General features: G+C 44.2%; 1 protein-coding gene across 1 annotated transcript in view; it reads left to right on the top strand.

Annotated features, from left to right (window-relative positions):
• Window positions 1-22553, top strand: part of NRAP (nebulin related anchoring protein) — a 148958-nt gene that overhangs the window by 70011 nt on the left and 56394 nt on the right. Inside the window, exons 13-17 of the mRNA XM_082268043.1 lie at window positions 265-369; window positions 6692-6799; window positions 16522-16620; window positions 20046-20150; window positions 21991-22098. Coding sequence (XP_082124169.1) covers window positions 265-369; window positions 6692-6799; window positions 16522-16620; window positions 20046-20150; window positions 21991-22098 — 525 coding nt within the window. The remainder of the gene's footprint in view (window positions 1-264; window positions 370-6691; window positions 6800-16521; window positions 16621-20045; window positions 20151-21990; window positions 22099-22553) is intronic.

The following is a 22553-nucleotide window of genomic DNA, read 5'->3' as shown; positions in this document are numbered from 1 at the left end:
AGTCCCCCTCCCCCCCCCCCTTTTTCCTGACCTCTCAGATGAGCTCTTTTATTTTGTGTACTTTGAACGCATATAAAGAAGAGAATACTGCAGATAAAAAGGTACAACGTATGTAGGAGGATTTGTTTCATCTCTGCGTATCACCTGAGGCCAGCCACTTTACTGGGTATATGTAAGATTTTACAAACACTTTAATTACTGTTTAAATATGAATCTTGGGAGTTTTTTTTATATTTTATTTATGTTTCTTTCTCTACTTTGTAGCTGAAGTATAAGGAAAAGTACCAGACTCAGAAGGGTCACTATGATGGCACAGGGATGGACCGGCGCATGATACATGCCATGAAGGCCGGGAATCTTGCCAGCAATGTGAGTACATCAACCTCCAACCACAAGTCAAACAGATTATTATATGTTAAGCCAACAGCTTGATAAACACACAGAAATCTGACAATGAGCTGATATAACAGTGCTGGGAAGACATTAGGATAACCTGGGCGTTTTTGTTGCAGGCGTTTTTTTGGGCATTTTTTGGGCATTTTTTGGGCGTCTTTGGAGACAGGCATAACATCTGAACTTCTGTATAGGGGTATATATACACACACACAAATATGTATATATACACATACACACATATAGGTGTGAAAGTAGCGGAGCCCTATGCCTGCAAATAATTTCATTAGCGCAGGCATAGGGTTCTGCTACTTTCACACCTATATGCAGGGCCGGACTGGCCTACCGGGATACCGGGATATTTCCCGGTGGGCCGCCGGCCCTGGGGCCGCTTTAAAATTGTGGCCGCTTTAAGACGCAGCCGCTATTGTGGCCGCTTTAAGACGCGGCCGCTATTGTGGCCGCTTTAAGACGCGGCCGCTATTGTGGCCGCTTTAAGACGCGGCCGCTATTGGGACCGCCCGCGGCCGCGCTGTGATAGCTGCTGCTTCCCTGGTGAAGTCCGTACTATGTCAGCCGCTATGAGCGGCATGACGTCAGAGCGGCTGCGCGGCGCCGGCCGGCGGTGGATCATGTGACTGAGTCTGTCAGCAAGACGGGCGGTCACGGTGACGGCGCCGAGGGACCCACTACACGGACGCCAGCCCAGCAGCCCAGCACCCGGGGAATCGAGTCCGACCGTCTGACCAAGTTAGTACTAAATAATCAGCAGACTGCAGTGCAATTATTGATCCCATTCTCCGACCTCCACCAGACCACCACAGATCTTCTCCCTAATAGGATGGGGGGGAAGCAGTGGCGGTGGGGAGGATGGCACCCCCCATCACCACTGCCACCAATCTACCCTCACCACCACCACTGCCACCGATTCCCACCCCCCTCACCACCACTGCCAAGGATTCCCACCCCCCTCACCACCACTGCCAAGGATTCCCACCCCCCTCACCACCACTGCCACCGATTCCCACCCCCCTCACCACCACCACCACTGCCACCGATTCCCACCCCCCTCATCACCACTGCCACCTATTCCCACCCCCCTCACCACCACTGCCACCGATTCCCACCCCCCTCACCACCACTGCCACCGATTCCCACCCCCCTCACCACCACTGCCAAGGATTCCCACCCCCCTCACCACCACTGCCACCGATTCCCACCCCCCTCATCACCACCACCACTGCCACCGATTCCCACCCCCCTCATCACCACTGCCACCTATTCCCACCCCCCTCACCACCACTGCCACCGATTCCCACCCCCCTCATCACCACTGCCACCTATTCCCACCCCCCTCACCACCACTGCCACCGATTCCCACCCCCCTCACCACCACTGCCACCGATTCCCACCCCCCTCACCACCACTGCCACCGATTCCCACCCCCCTCACCACCACCACCACTGCCACCGATTCCCACCCCCCTCATCACCACTGCCACCTATTCCCACCCCCCTCACCACCACTGCCACCGATTCCCACCCCCCTCACCACCACTGCCACCTATTCCCACCCCCCTCACCACCACTGCCACCTATTCCCACCCCCTCACCACCACTGCCACCAATTCCCACCCCCCTCACCACCACTGCCACCTATTCCCACCCCCTCACCACCACTGCCACCGATTCCCACCCCCCTCACCACCACTGCCACCGATTCCCACCCCCCTCACCACCACTGCCACCTATTCCCACCCCCTCACCACCACTGCCACCTATTCCCACCCCCCTCACCACCACCACCACTGCCGATTCCCACCCCCCTCACCACCACTGCCACCGATCCCACCCCCCTCATCACCACCCCTTCATCACCACCACCGCTGCCACTGATCCCACCCCCCTCATCACTACCCCTGCTGCCACCGATCCCAACCCCCTCACCACCACCCCTGATGCCACTGATCCCACCCCCCTCACCACCACCGCTCCCACCGATCCCACCACCCCTGCTGCCACTTATCCCATCCCCCTCACCAGCACCACCGCTTCCACTGATTCCACCCCCCTCACCACCACCCCTGCTGCCACTCATCCCACCCCCCTCATCATGTCTGCAACCTCTGACATCTCCTGTACCATGTCTCCACAGCCCCTGACATCTCCTGTACCATATCTCCACAGCCCCTGACATCTCCTGTACCATATCTCCACAGCCCCTGACATCTCCTGTACCATGTCCGCACAGCCTCTGACATCTCCTATACCATGTCTCCACAGCCCCTGACATCTCCTATACCATGTCCGCACAGCCCCTGACATGTCCTGTACCATGTCCGCACAGCCCCTGACATGTCCTGTACCATGTCCGCACAGCCCCTGACATGTCCTGTACCATGTCCACACAGCCCCTGACATGTCCTGTACCATGTCCACACAGCCCCTGACATGTCCTGTACCATGTCCACACAGCCCCTGACATGTCCTGTACCATGTCCGCACAGCCTATGACATCTCCTTTATCATGTCCGCACTTTTAACACTTTTAACTAGAATTTGCTCTTTTATATATAAAGCCCTATATGCTTTCATATCTATCTTATCTATATATAATACACTCTTCAAATTTGCTTTAAAATGCATGGTTTTCCCTTTTATGAACAAGGAAATAATGGCGCTATGCTGTTGGGCCGGTATAATAATGCTATGGGGCTGGTATGACATTTTTTCCAGGGCTGAAGCTTATTCCCAGTCCGGCCCTGCCTATATGTGTGTATGTGTATATATACATATATGTGTGTGTTTATATATACCCCTATACAGAAGTTCAGATGTTATGCCTGTTTCCAAAGACGTCCACAAAAAAGCCCAATAAACGCCTGCAACAAAAACAGCCAGGTGTGAAAATTCCGGAGCCCTATGCCTGCTCTACTGCAATTCTAACACAAACTATCTTTTTTTTCTGGTTCTGGACATGCTACAGAGCTGAAACTTCACAGGTACACTTTTTAGACCCCCCCAGACACTAAATCCAAAGAAATCTCTTTTTTTTTTTTCAATAATTTATTCAATAATTGGCTCTATATCAAAAACGAAAATTTTTAAGAACTTTTTTTTGTGTGATTAATAGTCCCTGGGGCATGACCCAGAACCCTAGGAACTTTTTAGGGGCATTTATTGGGTTTTAGGGCTTCAAAATTGTGTTTTTTGATTAATGAAGTTCGGGTCCCATTGATTTCAATGGGGTTCTGGAATCCGGACCCGAACTTTCGGAAAGTTCGGGTGTTCTGGTCGAACCGAACTTTTCAAAAGTTCGATCATCCCTAATTGTTATGCCCATAAATGAGCAATAATTTCCATTAGTGATTTTTCCACTGCATGCCATAGGGCAGTGATGGCGAACCTTGGCACCCCAGATGTTTTGGAACCACATTTCCCATGATGCTCATGCACTCTGCAGTGTAGTTGAGCCTCATGGAAAATGTAGTTCCAAAACATCTGGAGAGCCAAAGTTCGCCATCACTGCCATAGGGCATTCTGAAACATAACTGCTCCTAACTCTAAGGAATCCCATTCTATACAGAATGTAACAATGGTTTTTCTACATGCAAATACAATGTTCCCCTATCCTTTGTATGTTTCAAGATAAATAGTTGAAGTTATTCTTAGTGAAAACATTTTTTAAAATAATAAATATGTCATACTTACCTTCTCTGTGCAATGGTTTTGTGGATCCTCTGTTGATGCTCCTGGCCCCCTCCTCCCCCCCCCAGTGCCCCCATAGCAGGCTTCCTACTAAGGGGGCACTCATGCAGGCTAGTTCCTGAGCCTCACTGTGTGTGTCCATTGACACACACAACACAGGGGGGCCCCGTCCCCACTCTCTCCGTACTGGCTGTGATTGACAGCAGCAAGAGCCAATGGCTTCCACTGCTGCCTCAATCTCCAGAGAGCAGAGAGAGCCACTGCTCTTAGGCACAAGGATAGATTGAGGTTGGGCTCAGGTAAGTATAAGGTGGCGGGGGGGGGGGGGGGGGGGCTGGGAGGGCGAGCTGCATACAGAAGCATTTAGAACCACTTTAATTTGCCATATCATTATATAGACTTTAGATACTGTGATGATAATGAGGTCTGATAACCCCCAAACTCAGTGGAAAAATGGGAGAGTGATATTGGACACAGTGGGGTTGGTTTATTAAAAAGAGTGCAAAATCTGGTGCAGAACTGCATAGAAACCAATCAGCTTCCAGGTTTTTGGTCAAAGCCTAGTTGAACCAGCTGAAGTTAGAAACTGATTGGCTACCATGCACTGCTGCACCAGATTTTGCATGCTCCAGTTTTAGTAAATCAACCCCACTGTCACCCTCATTTCCCCCAAAATGCACAAGTCAGTGCCAAATCGGTCAGATTTAAATCCCATGTCTGTGCTAAGCAGGCAGGTAAGGTGACACATTTTAAAAAGCACCTATTACAAAAAAAAGCAGGCCAGCTATGCAGGAATGCAGCAGTATCATACAATCTTTCTAAAACAATTTCAAGCTAGAAGCAAAGCGTTATTTTAAAACCCCAAATACCCAGAGTCTTCAAACATCTGCTAATGGAGTCTTGTCGTAAATGCCCTGTTGTAAGTATTCTGGAGAATAGCTGGAAGAATGCACATCTGTCAGACTGTGGGTAGTGATCTATACTAATGGAAAAGGGAAAGGTCCTGGAAGTCGCACATCTCTGCAAATCCCTGTAAGAAGGTGTATGAGAGCCTCTGCCTTGGGCTCCAACCAGGCCACGTCTCCAACACATTTCACTTCATGGGCGGAGTGAAATACATTGGGGGTGTGGCCTGGTAGGAGCCCAGGCTGAGGCTCTCATACACCAGTGTTAATTTCGTCGACTAAAACCGCCTAAAACGTTTTCGTCGACTAACATAATTCAGATGACTAAAATACGACTAAAACTAAAATGGCATTTTAGTCTTAAGACTAAAATATGACTAAAACTAAAATGGCATTTTAGTCAAAAGACTATTAACTAGTACTAAATGGAAATTTGGTGCCAAAATTAACACTGGTGCATGCTCAAAGCTTAGTACCATAAATAACATATTAGATTTTTCACTCCAGGACCAGCAGTAGTATATAATGAGTTTGGAAATTGTAGAGAAATGCTTAAATAATGCATTACAAATTACAATTGAACTACACCCATTTGATTATAGATGACTAAAATGAGTTTTAGTCGACTAAAATGTAGGGCATTTAGTCGACTAAAATATACTGGAGTTTTAGTCGACTAAATACGACTAAAACTAATACACTTGCAGAAGACTAAAATGGGACTAAAACTAAAATTCCATTTTAGTCCTAAGACTAAGACTAAAACTAAATTGAAATTTGCTGCCAAAATTAACACTGTCATACACCTTCTTACGAGTTTTCTAGAGATTTGAGACTTCCAGGACTTTTCCATTTTCCATTAGATGTCTAGAGCTGGGATGAGCTCTATCCTTGTCTGCACCCCAAGTGTTTTCTACAAAAGAGAACCTGGTGGAGCCTTGTGCGGCACCTGTTTAGTTGGGGGTCATAGTGATCTATTCTGATATAGATGTACTATCAAGAGCAGGGCTGTCTTTAATATTGATCGGACCCTGGGCAAACCTTTTCATGGGCCCTCCCGAATCCACTTATCAACTTTTTGCAGGCAGTGCGATCTCAAGGGAAAGCTTCCTTGGGCCCCACAACAGTGACTGGGCACAGGGCAGCTGCCTCTTTTGCCCTGTGTTAAAGACGGCCCTGATCAAGAGTTACATATTATACATTCTCTCTAATTATTACTGTAACCTTCATAAAAATTGGTCACACTAATATATAGGAAGATGCCAGACCATTAGACAACAAACATGCCTATGTTATAAGAAGCGTACGTAGGATTCACATCGTAGTTGGTGTTGATCAAATCCTAATTTCATTCTGTTCAATAATATGTTGGTTGTCAGGATGTGAAAACTTATCATCTGAAAATATAAGATATAATTATGATAATTGGCATTTAGGAAGTGTCTGCTGGAGCAGAATAAGGCACTTCAATACCCCGTCAGCACAACCCGCCAACCCTTTAATTGTGGTAATTCTATAATCACTTTCCTTCGGGACCTGAAAGGATGCCTGCATTTGCAGCTTTGAGCTTGTGTGCGCAATATATCATAATGCAACAAATGGCACTCCTGTATTGACAAGTGACGCATGTATCTGTTCATTTCTATTGAAAGCTGTATGAGTGACTGTAACCTGTGTGTCTTGCAGTTGTCCTATAAGTCAGACAAGAATGACATCACTGACGGCGAGTATTATTACCCGGCTACTCTCACCCCATCTTACCAGACCACCAAGAAGCTGGAGCCATTGAAAGATGTAAGTCCCAGCACATATCTGCTCTTAAAGTGGAACTTCACTCTCCCAATCATATTGATTATTTTTAATCTTCATGCTGCTAGTATTAGTAAATAGATAGGGAAGTATATTATATTTACTTGTTTTAGACTTTTTTTTACATTTCTTTAGTTATTTCCTGGTTTCTTGCCTAGCCAAATGATGTCATACATGCCAGGAGTCTTCAGGATGGTCAAAAACTGGGTTACTTTTTAAGCAACCCAGGAGCCTTTAGAAGGGGCGGAGGGGGGAAGGGTTTTCTCAGCTAAACCTTTTCTCCTGCATGCAAGCTATAGCTAAGGGCAGATGGATTCCAGGAAGTAAATGTTACATGAATCATTTGCCCTTACTCAAGATGGTCACGGCCAGAGTGCCAGGGAGTTGTTTTTTATTGTTTCTCCATAGGATAAAGCATAGAGACATGGATGGATGGATAGGGGAGTTTGCTATGAATATTGAAAATTAATGAAATAGTGTTTTTGGTTTGTGGTTCTCAGATGCAGTTAAGATCCGCTTTAAAGATTTGACACGACATGATGATATTGTCATAGATTCCATACTCTGCCTTTGCTGAGAAAAAATGTGGCAGAATCTTGTAATATTTTAAGTGGTTTATGTAAAAATTCTTGACATGTCGCAGTATAAAGCTCCATTATTTACAATTACAAAAGCTGCCCTTGAGCTCCAGACCAGTGACTTTGCCTAGGCTGAGATGATGTATTCAGTCTGCAGCAGGCAGGAGGAAGCATTTCCTCAGTCTCCTCTCCCCAGTGATCAGACTGCAACATTGTAACTTTGTTGAAAGTTGCAAGGTAAGGCCCCTTTCACACGGGCGATCCGATCCAATCCGCCTGTCAGTTCTTCAGGCGGATCTGATCGGATGCTCCATGTACCTCTATGGGGCAGCGGATGTCATCGGAGACATCTCCACTGACACCCGCTGCTATCTGATTCCGATCCTGTCCGTGAAATCCCAATGGATGGAAACCCTATTTTCCATCCATCTGGAGGATTGGATCGGATGAGAACGGACGGGCGATCTCCCCATAGAGGAGAGTGGGGATCCGACAGCTCCGTCTCTACACACAGAGTGTAGACGGAGCTGTCATCCGCCTGCTCAGTGGGGATCGGCGGATCGATCCCCCGCTGAGCAGAACGGACTCCGTCGGGCGCACCGCCCGTGTGAAAGACCCCTAAGAGGCTGTTTGTTTACATTTACTTGTAAGGCCCTGTTCACACTTGAGCGCTTTTCAGCTCTGGAGCTCCAAAATGCCCAACGAGCAACATCCCATTAATTTCAATGGGAGCTTCTTTTTGGAAGATTACAAGCGTTTTTGGCTCCATTGACTTCAATAGAAATGTCTGACTTGAGCAGAAAAATGCTTGTAAAACACCTAAATAGCAGCTCTCCACCCCTACTATCCTCTCCCTCTCCTCCCCCTAGTGCTTTCTATTGGCTGAAGCTTTAAAACACTTGTAATACACTTTTAAAACGCTTTTAAGGGTAACTCCACTTTTGTGGGGAAAAAAATAGCAAACAAATAAATAAAAAACAATATAGCGTATACAATTGTGACACAAATCATATTGTAATTGAATGGTATTAAAAATTACCTTTCCTTTTCAATCTGCAACTGTTGTAATTTTCTGAAAATGCAATGCAATATGGCCGCCTGGAGGTGTTCTGTACACAGAATGTATACTGACCACACCCCAGAAACATCATTTCATTGCTTGTGTGATTTCCTCATTAGTGCTCTGCAGCTACACAGCTGATAGATAATTATGAAACCATTCCCTTTTGACACACTCAGCACAGAGAAACAAACAATGATTTATTCAGAATAACAAAAGGTAGGAATCTGCAGCAAAGGTTGTTATAATCCTTGCAATGTACAGAGATCACCCAGAGGGGAATGTTTTTTTTTCTCAACAAAAGTGGAGTTACGCTTTAAAAAAGCTTGTAAAAAGTTGCAAAAAAACGCACCAGAAAACACCAGTAAATCGATACGCTCATGGGTGGATAGAGCCCAAGTTGGGAATCCCTGGCTGACAGCTGAATATTCCCGGCAAAGATGAGCCATTGGTTGTTAGGATGTCAGTAGGTGCTGACTTCCTAAGGGTCCTTTCACACGGGCTTTCCTCCCGGTGGACTCCATTTTGCTCAGTGGGGATCGATCCACCGATCCCCACTAAGCAGACGGATAACAGCTCCGTCTCCGCTTACTTTGCAGAGACAGAGCTGTCATATCCCCGCTCTCCTCTATGATATATCTGATGATACCGGACCGCCTCATGGTTTTCATCCGATCCTATCCGATCCGATCCTCCAGACAGAGGAAAAAGAGGGTTTCCATCCATCTGGATTTCACAGACAGGACCGGATCAGAGAGCAGCGGGTGTCAGCGGAGAATGTCACCACTGACATCCGCTGCTCCATAGGGATGCATGGAGCAGCTGACAGGCGGACCTGATCGGAAATCCTGTGTGAAAGGGGCTTAAAGTTGTCCATAGATGAGTCTTTTTTTTTTTTTTTTCATTCCACCAGCGGGTCGGCTGAACCAGGCGAATTTCGATCCATGTATGGCCGACTTAACAAGTGGGAACCCTGAGCAGGAAGTTGTCACATTTAGCAGTGGTAGTAATACTCCATTTAAGAATCAAGATCAAGAAAATAAATTGACAACTGTTTTATTAGACAAGAAGTAAGGAAAAACCTGAAGCTGGGACACAGAGAAAACTAAAAATATGACGGGTTATTTATAGCCTTTCCCTACTCTACTAAAGAAAAGCCATTTTATTTCTGTTTTCGCTGCTGTTGCAGGTTTTCCCCACCTGGTGGCACCATTGTCACCAGGACAAGAAGTGAGGGCAAAGCTCACAAAGGAAGCCTTAGATATTTCCCCGCTACATCCAAAACAGGAAGTGAAAAGAAACCCCTGCAACTTATGGGAATCCCTTAAAGTGTCACTTTGTGTCCGATTTCTCGACCACAATATCGCAGTCCCGCTATATGTCGCTGATCGCCACCATTACTAGTAAGAAAAAAAAATTAATAAATAAAAACCCCCTAAATATATTCCATAGTTTGTAGATGCTATAACTGTTGCGCAAACCAATCAACCAATCAGTATACACTTTTTGGGATTTTTTATGCCAAAAATTTGTAGCACAATACATATTGGCCTAAATTGATGAAGAAATTAAATTTTTTAAATTTTTTTTATTGGATGTTTTTTATAGCAGAAATTAAAAAGATATTGTGCTTTTTTTTTCAAAATTGTCGGGGCTTTTTTGTTTATATAGCAAAAAATAAAAAACGCAGAGGTGATTAAACACCACCAAAAGAAAGCTCTATTGGTGGGGGAAAAAATTACATAAATTTTATTTGGGTACAGAGTCACAAGGCCGTGCAATTGTCAGTTTAATTAACGTAGGTCATGGCCTGCTCATGAAGGGGGGGGGGGTAAATCTTCCAGAGCTGAAGTGGTTAAAAATGTTTTTCCGGTTTGTTCTCTGACATCGGTCATCAGCTGCTCTATCAACTGTATGCCAGCTACACGATCCAACCTGAGTGCCGTAGTAGGTGGAGAAGACTTCTTCACTTGGCAGGTATAAACGCCTTAGCTGCGTTAACCAGAGGTTTTAGGAGAGATTTTTTGTAGCGTTTGACAGACATCGTGTAGAGTGGAGTAGATTGCTTCCATACACCCCGGTACCAGTATCCCCCCCCCCTCATTTGCGCATCCCGGCCATGTATTCCAGGCCCTGCCTGCCCATCTGAGGGCCCAGGACCCACATGGTGGGTGCCAGCAGGTGGAGGAGAGGGAGAACAGTGGACATAATTCCGCTCTCCTCCCCTTCTTGCTGTGATCCAGGAAGTGAAGTGTATGCCACTGGATCTCCTGCAAGCGACACATCCGGCACCTTGTATATTATTGTAAGCATTGCAGTCAGTGTTGGATTTACATCTCAGGATCCTATAGGCAAAGAATTCTAAAGCGCCCCCCCGCAACCCCGCAAAAAAAAAAAGACTAGAATTAATTTTAGGGCAGACAAAACACAATTAACGTCCCAAATTTTTGTTAAAATATAAAAGATGAGGTTGCACCAAGTAAATGGATACCCAACGTTTCAAACCTTAAATTTGTGCGGGCCTGTGAAATGGCAAGATATTTCAATACCCTATAACTTTTATAGGCGACACTTCTAAAGCCCCCTATAGGTCGCATTGCAAAACATCCCTTCCTGGCTAGCCGGGGAAAGTGACAGAGTGACCCAGAAGTGACGTCATTCACTTCACTTTCTGGGTCACAGCAAGAAGGGGAGGAGAGCGGAAGTATGTCTACTCTTCTCCCTCCACCTGCTGGAACCCACCATGTGGGTCCTGGGCCTGCAGATGGGCAAGCAGGGCCTGGAATACATGGCGGGGACACGTGCATGCGGGGGGGGGGGGGGCACTGGTACCGGGGTGTATGGAAGCAATTGAGCGCCAGTGCAGCCTCCTGAATGCCTCCACCTGACAGGCAGGGGCCTGCAGCCACTGAATTGGGTGTGAACCCCCCCCCCCACATAGCTAAAGGGTTATTTCCTTATTGGGAAATCCGGCCCTAACTGCAGTCCAAAATTCCTGTAGAGCTGGGCAAGACCAGAGTATATGGAGTAATGTGCCTCACTCTTGATTGCATCTCCAGCAAAGAATGTTTATAGATAAAAAGATGTATCCTATCATATTTGGGGTTGGGAAAAACATCTACATAGGTTTCCGCAAAAAAAGGAATGATCGAGTGGTGGCATGTCCAAGATCTACATAGACTAGGACAGAGACAGGGTGTGTCGCAAGGGGGTGTTGTCCTGGAAAAGTTGTTCCAAAGAAGTGAGTGAGCACAATGTTTGGTGAAAGCAAAATATCGCTCGTATCCGGGAGCTTAAATGTTTACATCTAAGGAAGTCCAGCTCTGAACCATATAAGGCCTGGAGTGCTACCTTGGACATTGGTTTGCTTTGTGAGTTGCCCGAAAGAGACCACGTGTGATAACAGTTTGGAACTGAGAGTCATTCGTCTCGTTGTGAGAGAACTGTGGAGTGTCCAAGAGAGGTATCAAAGGACTGGGGGGTGTTTTGTTATGTTTTCATCTATGTATTGCATAAAAAATAAAATCATTTTGCAGGACAATATCATAAAAGGAAAGCCTTGTTTGTCCTAGCAAAGCAATACAGTGCCTTGCAAAAGTATTTGGCCCCCTTGAACTTTGCGACCTTTTGCCACATTTCAGGCTTCAAACATAAAGATATAAAACTGTAATTTTTTTTTTGAAGAATCAACAACAAGTGGGACACAATCATGAAGTGGAACGAAATTTATTGGATATTTCAAACTTTTTTAACAAATAAAAAAGGGGGCCGAATACTTTCGCAAGGCACTGTATATACAGGTGCATGTCAAAAAATTTGAATATCATCAAAAAGTTAATTTATTTCAGTAATTAAATTCAAAAAGTGAAACTCATACATTTTATATAGATGTGTTACACACAGAGTGATATATTTTAAGCATTTATTTCTTTTTGATGATTATGACATACAGCTAATGAAAACCCAAAATTTATAAAACACAGTGGACCAACACCAGCAGATGACATGGCTCCCCAGATCATCACTGACTGTGGAAAATGTTGCATTTCATTTGGAAATCAAGGTCCCATACAGTGGGTACAAAAAGTATTCAGACCCCCTTAAATTTTTCACTCTTTGTTATATTGCAGCCATTTGCTAAAATCATTTTTCTTCCTCATGAATGTACACATAGCACCCCATACTGACAGAAAAACATAGAATTGTTGACATTGTTGCAGATTTATTAAAGAAAAACTGAAATATCACATGGTCCTAAGTATTCAGACCCTTTGCTGTGACACTCATATATTTAACTCAGGTGCTTTCCATTTCTTCTGATCATCCTTGAGATGGTTCTACACCTTCATTTGAGTCCAGCTGTGTTTGATTATACAGATTGGACTTGATTAGGAAAGCCACACACCTGTCTATATAAGACCTTCCAGATCACAATGCATGTCAGAGCAAATGAGAATCATGAGGTCAAAGGAACTGCCTGAAGAGCTCAGAGACAGAATTGTGGCAAGGCACAGATCTGGCCAAGGTTACAAAAAGATTTCTGCTGCACTTAAGGTTCCTAAGAGCACAGTGGCCTCCATAATCCTCAAATGGAAGACGTGTGGGACGACCAGAACCCTTCCTAGAGCTGGCCGTCCGGCCAAACTGAGCTATCGGGGGAGAAGAGCCTTGGTGAGAGAGGTAAAGAAGAACCCAAAGATCACTGTGGCTGAGCTCCAGAGATGCAGTCAGGAGATGGGAGAAAGTTGTAGAAAGTCAACCATCACTGCAGCCCTCCACCAGTCGAGGCTTTATGGCAGAGTGGCCCGACGGAAGCCTCTCCTCAGTGTAAGACACATGAAAGCCCGCATGGAGTTTGCTAAAAAACACCTGAAGGACTCCAAGATGGTGAGAAATAAGATTCTCTGGTCTGATGAGACCAAAATAGAACTTTTTGGCCTTAATTCTAAGCGGTATGTGTGGAGAAAACCAAGCACTGCTCATCACCTGTCCAATACAGTCCCAACAGTGAAGCATGGTGGTGGCAGCATCATGCTGTGGGGGTGTTTTTCAGCTGCAGGGACAGGACGACTGGTTGCAATCGAGGGAAATATGAATGCGGCCAAGTACAGGTATATACTGGACAAAAACCTTCTCCAGAGTGCTCTGGACCTCAGACTGGGCCGAAGGTTTACCTTCCAACAAGACAATGACCCTAAGCACACAGCTAAAATAACGAAGGAGTGGCTTCACAACAACTCCGTGACTGTTCTTGAATGGCCCAGCCAGAGCCCTGACTTAAACCCAATTGAGCATCTCTGGAGAGACCTAAAAATGGCTGTCCACCAACGTTTACCATCCAACCTGACAGAACTGGAGAGGATCTGCAAGGAGCAATGGCAGAGGATCCCCAAATCCAGGTGTGAAAGACTTGTTGCATCTTTCCCAAAAAGACTCCTGGCTGTATTAGATCAAAAGGGGGCTTCTACTAAATACTGAGCAAAGGGTCTGAATACTTAGGACCATGTGATATTTCAGTTTTTCTTTTTTAATAAATCTGCAACAATGTCAACAATTCTGTGTTTTTCTGTCAGTATGGGGTGCTATGTGTACATTCATGAGGAAGAAGAATGAACCTAAATGATTTTAGCAAATGGCTGCAATATAACAAAGAGTGAAAAATTTAAGGGGGTCTGAATACTTTTCGTACCCACTGTAGTCTGGAGGAAGAGTGGAGAGGCACAGAATCCAAGTTGCATGAGGTCCAGTGTGAAGTTTTCACAGTCAGTGATGATTTGGGGAGCCATGTCATCTGCTGGTGTTGGTCCACTGTGTTTTATCAAGTCCAAAGTCAGCACAGCCCTCTACCAGGAAATTCTAGAGAACTTCATGCTTCCCTCTGCTGACCAGCTTTATGGAGATGCTGATTTAATTTTCCAGCAGGATTGGCACCGCCCACACTACCAAAACTACCAATACCTGGTTTAATGATTATGGGATCACTGTGCTTGATTGGCTAGCAAACTCGCCTGACCTAAACCCCATAGTGAATCTGTGGGGTATTGTCAAGAGTAAGAAATGAGACACCAGACCCAACAATGCAGATAGGCTGAAGGCCGCTATCAAAGCAACCTGGGCTCCCATAACCCCTCAGCAGTGCCACAGGCTGATCGCCTCCATGCCACACAGCATTGATGCAGTAACTCATACAACAGGAGCCCCGACCAAGTATTGAATGCATACTATACTGTACATGGACATACTTATCAGTAAGCCAACATTTCTGTATTAAAAATCCTTTTTTTATTGGTCTTATGTAATATTCAAATTTTCTGAGATACTGTATTTTGGGTTTTCACTAGCTGTAAGCCATAATAAAGCCATAATAATCAAAAGAAAGAAATGCTTGAAATATATCATTCTGTGTGTAACACATCTATAGAAAATACAGTCTATAAGTTTTACTTTTTGAATTGAATTACTGAAATAAATTAACTTTTTGATGATATTCAAATTTTTTATATACTTTTATATTATATTATCTATTATATTATATATCATATTATATTATAATACTTTTATATTATATTTTTTAACCACTTTACGACCGCTCACTGTGCCTCTACTGCGGCACAGTGGATCGTTATCGTCCAGCGACGTAGACCTACGTCGCTGGACTCCTCCGCCTGTAGGCGGTGCTCGCGCGCCGCCGGAGGCGCGCTCCCGCTGTTTTCATTCACAGCGGGAGTCGGGCCAGCTCTTCCCCAATCGTCGGGGAATCTAGTTTGGAGATCCGCCCGCCTGTGTAAACAGAGCGGGCGGATCTCCTAAGTGACAGGGAGTGACAGATCGGAGTATTCAGCATAGCTGGACATCCGATCTGTCCCTAACTCACTCAGTCACCTCCCCCACACACGTTAGTAAGCACCAGGCATACATTAACCCCTCCCTCTCCAATAAAATTAACCCCTTCCCTGCCAGTGTCATTTTTACAGTAACAGTGCATATATATAGCACTGATTACTGCAGTAATGTCACTGGTACCCCCAAAAGTGTCAAAAATGTCAGTCAAGGGTCCGATCTGTCCGCCGCAATGTCGCAGTCCCGCAAAAAAAATCGCAGATCGCCGCCATTACTCGTTAAAAAAAAAAACACCAAAAATTACAGAAATCTTTCCCTTAGTTAGTAAACGCAATAACTTTTGCGCAAACCAATCAAAATACGCTTATTGTGATTTTTTTTAACAAACATAGGTAGCAGAAAACAAATTGGCCAAAAATTTAAAAAGAATTTGATTTTTACATATTTTTTGGGGGGAATTTCGTATAAAAATTTTTTAAAAATATTGTTATTTTTTCAAAATAAACGCTCTTTTTTTGTTTATAGTGCAAAAAGTAAAAATCGCACAGGTGATCAAATACCACTAAAAGAAAGCTCTGTTTGTGGGAAAAAAAGGACGTAAATTTCGTTTGGGTACGGCTTCGCACGACCGCGCAATTGTCAGTTAAATTCGCACAGCGCCGAATCGCAAAAAGTGGCCTGGACGTAAGACAGCAAAATCCTCCGGGGGTAAAGTGGTTAATATTACTTTGTAATCTTATGTTTAAAAAAAAAAGTTATTTCCGGATTGTTATATCCTAAATTTTTGCTGAATTAAAAGGCCCACAGTAGAAATGTAAAAAATGCTCTGCTCTATAGAGAGCTGAACTAGTTAAAATACTGAACAGCAAACAAGCACAAAGTGAAAGACTTGTCACATAGATAACCGATGTTACAATAATAAGCCAAAATGTGTTTCCTTTTCATGTAAAAAAAAAAAAATTAAAGGTAATGTATTACATTCCATCTAACTTTGCCATTAATATAAAATATAGGAAGCATAAGAATGACATGAGATTTTTTTTTCCCACAAGCCGTAATGCCAGGAATGTTAATTGAATCCATTATTTTTTTAACAGAGCGAAGCTCTTGCTGAGACGGAGCGGCACGTCCACGAAAATTGTTGTGTTTAATTAGATTAGAAAGTCCGCCAGACAATTTAATTCCTCTTTAGTAGCATTCCGTGTTCAAATGACCGTTTTTCCCTGCAGGTACACTACCGTCAGAGCATCGACAAGTTGAAGTACAGCTCTGTAACGGATACACCGGAGATTGTGCAGGCCAAGGTCAATGCCCAGCAGCTGAGCAACGTAAGTGGCTGGCTTGTTGTGTTGTCTGCTGATAAGGTGTGCAGCAGATCCCCACTCTAAATCCCTCACGTTCTGTGCGCAGGGCTGATAACACCAAGTGCAAATTGCTGGAGGGGTTAAGGATGGACAAGGGCTACCTGCGGTAGATCTCACCCCTTACTAATATTTAGTGACATAATTTGGGGAGATTATATACATATACAGTGCATCCGGAAAGTATTCGAAGCGCTTCACTTTTTCCACATTTTGTTATGTTACAGCCTTATTCCAAAATGGATTCAATTCATTATTTTTCTCAAAATTCTACAAACCATACCCCGTAATGACATCGTTAACAAAGTTTCTTTGAAATCTTTGCAGATTTATTAAAAGTAAAAAAGTAAAAAATCACATAGGTATTCACAGCCTTTGCCATGACACTCAAAATTGAGCTCAGGTGCATACTGTTTCCACTGATCATCCTTGAGATGTTTTACAACTTGATTGGAGTCCACCTGTGGTAAATTCAGTGGATTGGACATGATCTGGAAAAGCAAACACTCGTCTGTAAAAGATCCCACAGTTAATCGTGCATGTCAGAGCACAAACTAAGCCATGAAGTCCAAGGAATTGTCTGTAGACTTCTGAGACAGGATTATATGGAGGCACAGATTTGGGCAGTGGCGGCTGGTGCTAAAATTTTTTTTTTGGGGGGGGGGGGGGGGGCGCAGAAAGAAAAATGTAAAAAGAAAAATGTAATAGGTATTGCTTCGCGGCAAAAAATGCGGTAAAAAAATTGCATGACATTGAGGTCATGGTACATGCATGGCACAGGTGATGGTATAGGCATGGCACAGGTGATGGCACAGGTGATGGCATAGGCATGGCACAGGTGATGGCATAGGCATGGCATAGGTGGTGGCACAGGTGATGGCATAGGCATGGCACAGGTGATGGCATAGGCATGGCACAGGTGATGGCATAGACATGTCACAGGTGATGGCATAGGCATGGTTGAGGTGATGGCACAGGTGATGGCATAGGCATGACACAGGTGATGGCATAGGCATGGCACAGGTGATGGCACAGGTGATGGCATAGGCATGGCACAGGTGATGGCATAGGCATGGCACAGGTGATGGCACAGGTGATGGCATAGGCATGGCACAGGTGATGGCACAGGTGATGGCATAGACATGGCACAGGTGATGTGCATAGGCATGGCACAGGTGATGGCATAGGCATGGCACAGGTGATGGCTCAGCGCTTTTTCCTGCACCCAGGTTACGCCCCCAGAAGGCAGCCAATCGGCGCCTCTTCTGGGACGTAAACCCCCCCCCCCCCATAGCCACCAGGCCGAGCGCATAGGCCTGCGAACACGATTTTTTTTTAAAAAAAAACGTTATTTGTTTTTTGTCATTTTTTTATTTCTATTTTTTTTTCTTTATTTTTTTTAGGGGGGGCGGCACTCTGGCGCCCCCTATGCACGGGCCGCCACTGGATTTGGGGAATGGTACAGAAACATTTCTGCAGTATTAAAGGTCCCAATGAGCACAGTGGCCTCCATCATCATCCATGAATGGAAGACGTATGGAACCACCAGGACTCTTCTTAGAGCGGGCCAAACTCGAGAAGTGATCCGGGAGAAGGGCCTTAGTCAGGGAGGTGACCAAGAACCCAATGGTCACTCTCACAGAGCTCCAGCATTTCTCTGTGGAGAGAGGAGAACCTTCCAGAAGAACAACCATCTCTGCAGCACTCCACTAATCAGGCCTGTATGGTAGAGTGGCCATACAGAAGCCACTCCTCAGTAAAAGGCACATTACAACCCAACTTGAGTTTGCCAAAAGGCACCTGAAGGACTCTTAGACCATGAGAAACAAAATGCTCTGGTCTAATGAAACAAAGATTGAACTCTTTGGCCTGAAGGGCAAGCATCATGTCTGGAGGAAACCAGGCACCACTTACCACCTGGACAATACCATCCCTACAGTGAAGCATGGTGGTGGCAGCATCATGCTGTGGGGATGTTTTTCAGCAGCAGGAACTGGGAGACCCCACGCCATGATGTTCCCACCTCCAAACTTCACTGTTGGTATGGGGATGTTTTTGGGGTGATGTGCCATTTGACCTCCAAACATGGTGTGTATTATGGCATCCAAATAGTTTAATTTTGGTCTCATCTGACCAGACTATATTCTCCCAGTATTTCACAGGCTTGTCTAAATGTTGTGCAGCAAACTTTAAACAAGCTTCAACATGCTTTTTCTTTCTGAAGTTCTGAAGACTTGTGTGGTGAGCGTGTATACAGGCCATGGCGGTTGAGTGCATTACTTATTGTTTTCTTTGAAACAATTGTACCTGCTAATTCCAGGTCTTTGTGAAGCTCTCCACAAATGGTCCTTGGCTCTTGGACAACTATTTTGATAATTCTTTTCACTCCTCTGTCAGTCGTGGCCGGTTTATGGTGAAATGATGTTCTTTCCACTTCCTGATTGTGGCCCCAACAGTGCTCACTGGAATATTCAGAAGTTTAGAAATCCTTCTGTAACCAATGCCATCAGTATGTTTTGCTACAATAAGGATGTAAAGGTCTTGAGAGAGCTCTCTTCTTTGACCCATCATGAGAGGTTTCTTGTCTGACTCCTTGGTAATGGGACATCTTTTTATAGGTCATCAGTTGAGACTGAACCAGCTGATATTAATTTGCACTGACAAGGGGCAGGATTGCTTTCTAATACCTGACAGATTTTAGCTGGTGTCTTGGCTTTTCATGCCTTTTTGCACCTCCCTTTCTTTTTGTGTTCAATACTTTTTCCCTGTGTCATTCCATTTTATTACACATAACTCCATTTCTGAACTTATTTGTTTTGATTTCTTTGTATGTATGGATTGCATGGGTTGTTACCGATATGTGGTGAAAATTTCATGTCAATAGCACCTTTAGTGTCCGTTCACACTGGGGCGACCTGTCAGACGACCTGGTCGCCTGCCATAGAGTAGCTGTGGACCCGTTCTAATAGGAGCGACACAAGTCGCTCCGACTTAGAAAAAGGGTCCGGAGCTTCTTTGGGGCGACCTGGAGCGACCTGCATTGACTTCAATGATATGAAGTCCGTGCCGGCCGCTCCGAGGTCGCGGTGCGAGCTGCGCACCGCGACCTGTGAGGTCGCCCCGGCAAGTAGCGTCGCCCCAGTGTGAACGGGGTCTTAGAAATATATTCATCTAGAAAAATGGTGACATGTTCAATACTTATTTTTCCCGATTTATTTATATATATATATATATATATATATATATATTCATATTTTTTTTTGTTCAACAATCTAAATAAAATGTTGAAAAAAAAAAAAGACAATGGTAGCAACAAATAAACACATTAATGTAAGGTTGTTTACAGGGCCAATAAATAAATCATTTTATTGAATTTTTATTTATTTTTTTAGTTGAATTATAGAGCGGAGTATGAAAAATCCAAAACACATTTTACACTTCCTCAAGATGGACCAGAAATGAGGAAAGCAAAAGCCAACATTGAACTGTACAGTGAGGTAAGTACTGGAAATTATATGATAATGATATACAGAAAGGTAGATGGTGACATCTAAAACTCCCAAGTGGACAGGGATAAATCCAGAACAGTTTTTTACCCTTAACCACTTTGCACCCATGCTATAGCTGAAAGACAGCTACAGCGCGGGCTACCAGTGCCGGAAATGCGTCTATAGACATCCTCCCGTGATCGCGCGCCGTGCTCTGTGATCATTGAGTTGGAAGATTATCGGAACTAAACAGAAGCTGGCAGTAAATAGGGATGAATGGGCAATATTGGGAAACTTGAAATGATCGGTTCAACTTTGCTAAAATCTTGTTGAAATTAGCCTCTAATTTAACCACTTGCCGTCTGCTCACTCGAGCAATACTGCGGCAAAGTGGTTTGTTATCGTCTGGCGACGTAGACCTACGTCGCCAGACACTCCCCTTTCTCAGTCACAGCGGGAGTCGGGCCAGGGGAGGAGCAGCGGCTGATCCCTGATCGTCGGGGAATCGAGTGTGGAGATCCGCCTGCTTGTGTAAACAAAGCGGGCGGATCTAATAAGTGGCAGGCAGGGTCAGATTGCAGGGTTCAGCATAGCTGAACCTGCGATCTGTCCCTGTGTCACTCAGTCACCTCCCCCCGCACACGTTAGTAAGCACCAGGCATACATTAACCCCTCCCTCTCCAATTAAATTAACCCCTTCCCTGCCAGTGTCATTTTTACAGTAACATTGCATATACTGTATATAGCACTGATTACTGTAGTAATGTCACTGGTACCCCCAAAAGTGTCAAAAATGTCAGTCAAGGGTCTGATCTGTCCGCCACAATGTCGCAGTCCCGCAAAAAAAAACGCAGATCGCCGCCATTACTCGTTAAAAAAAAAAAACACCAAAAATTACAGAAATCTTTCCCTTAGTTAGTAAACGCAATAACTTTTGCGCAAACCAATCAAAATATTTGTGATTTTTTTTTACCAAACATAGGTAGCAGAAAACAAATTGGCCAAAAATTTACATTTTTTGGGGGGGAATTTCATATAAAAAAATGTGAAAAATATTGTTATTTTTTCAAAATTTACGCTCTTTTTTTGTTTATAGCGCAAAAAGTAAAAATCGCACAGGTGATCAAATACCACCAAAAGAAAGCTCTGTTTGTGGGAAAAAAATGACATAAATTTTGTTTGGGTACGGCGTCGCACGACCGCGCAATTGTCAGTTAAAGTCGCACAGTGCCGAATCGCAAAAAGTGGCCCAGACGTAAGACAGCAAAATGCTCTAGTGGTAAAGTGGTTAATCATGCGACACTGCTGGATACATTTAGCTTCAGAAATATTTCCTGTGTGTGTGATGTGGCTTTGTTTATAACCAAAACAGTGTCACTGACCTTGCTATGTTTATTAACAATGCCATGTGATTACCCATGTCAGGACTGATCAGTGGTGAATAAGGGCTGTCATGATGGCTTCCACTGTAATGCTTTCTAGTTGTACTCCATGTATAGTTAAAAAATAACAACTTTTTGAACAATTCAGGTCCAAGATAGGTAAAAGGAGTTTCTGTAACCATTAAGAGTCATATAAAAAAACATTGCACCCTTGAAAAACACCAAAATCACCTTCATTTCAACCTCACTACCTCTATTGCAGTTTGGAAAATGGCAAAATTTGCCAAATATTTGTGATATGGCTGAAATTTCGGCAAAGAAAAATTCAACATTTTTCTCATCTCTAGCGATAATCACATGGATATGAGACATTTTTTTGCCAAGTTTGAAATGACAGTCTTTGACATTCAGTATGGTTGGGAATGTTGCAGTGACCCCAATTCTGCTTGTTTTATCCTATTTTGTAGAACAAGTATAAGGAAGAATGGCAGAAGACTAAAGGTCAGAACTTCGAGATGAAAATGGATTCTCTGTCCATCGCTTCTGCCAAAGCTTCAGGAGACCTTGCAAGTGATGTGAGTGAATATTGGAGATGCCAGAACATCTCTTGGTGGTTGTAGAAATGATCATTCCCAGATCTATTCAATTACAGTCCATTTGGAGACAGATTCTACATCTGCGGAGTGTCTATGATCCCTATAGAAACCTCTGGACTATTGACCTCAGTAGGGGGAAAACTGGCTGCCCAAAATGGATTTTCCTTGCTAGCTTTTTTTAATTCTTTCTTAATTTCTGTTTTTTTCAACATGCATAGAAAAAAGATACATGCGCTGAACATATGGCGCTAAGCCTAGAAGATAAGTGCACAATTCAAAAGACTAAATGTGCTTACATATAGCACAAAGAATAAGAAAGTATAAGCAAAAAAACAGCATAGGTGATCATTAGGACAAGACACTGGGACCAATCTAAGTTCCTGAAATATAAGTTGGTGGGTGTCTAAGAGCAGTTAACCCTTGCAAGTATCACT

This window comes from Pelophylax lessonae (assembly GCF_965119305.1).
Source record: "Pelophylax lessonae genome assembly, chromosome: 9".
In the NCBI taxonomy this organism is placed as follows: domain Eukaryota; kingdom Metazoa; phylum Chordata; class Amphibia; order Anura; family Ranidae; genus Pelophylax; species Pelophylax lessonae.
The sequence above is the reverse complement of the archived record's forward strand: the minus strand, read 5'-3'. Positions and strand labels throughout refer to the sequence as shown.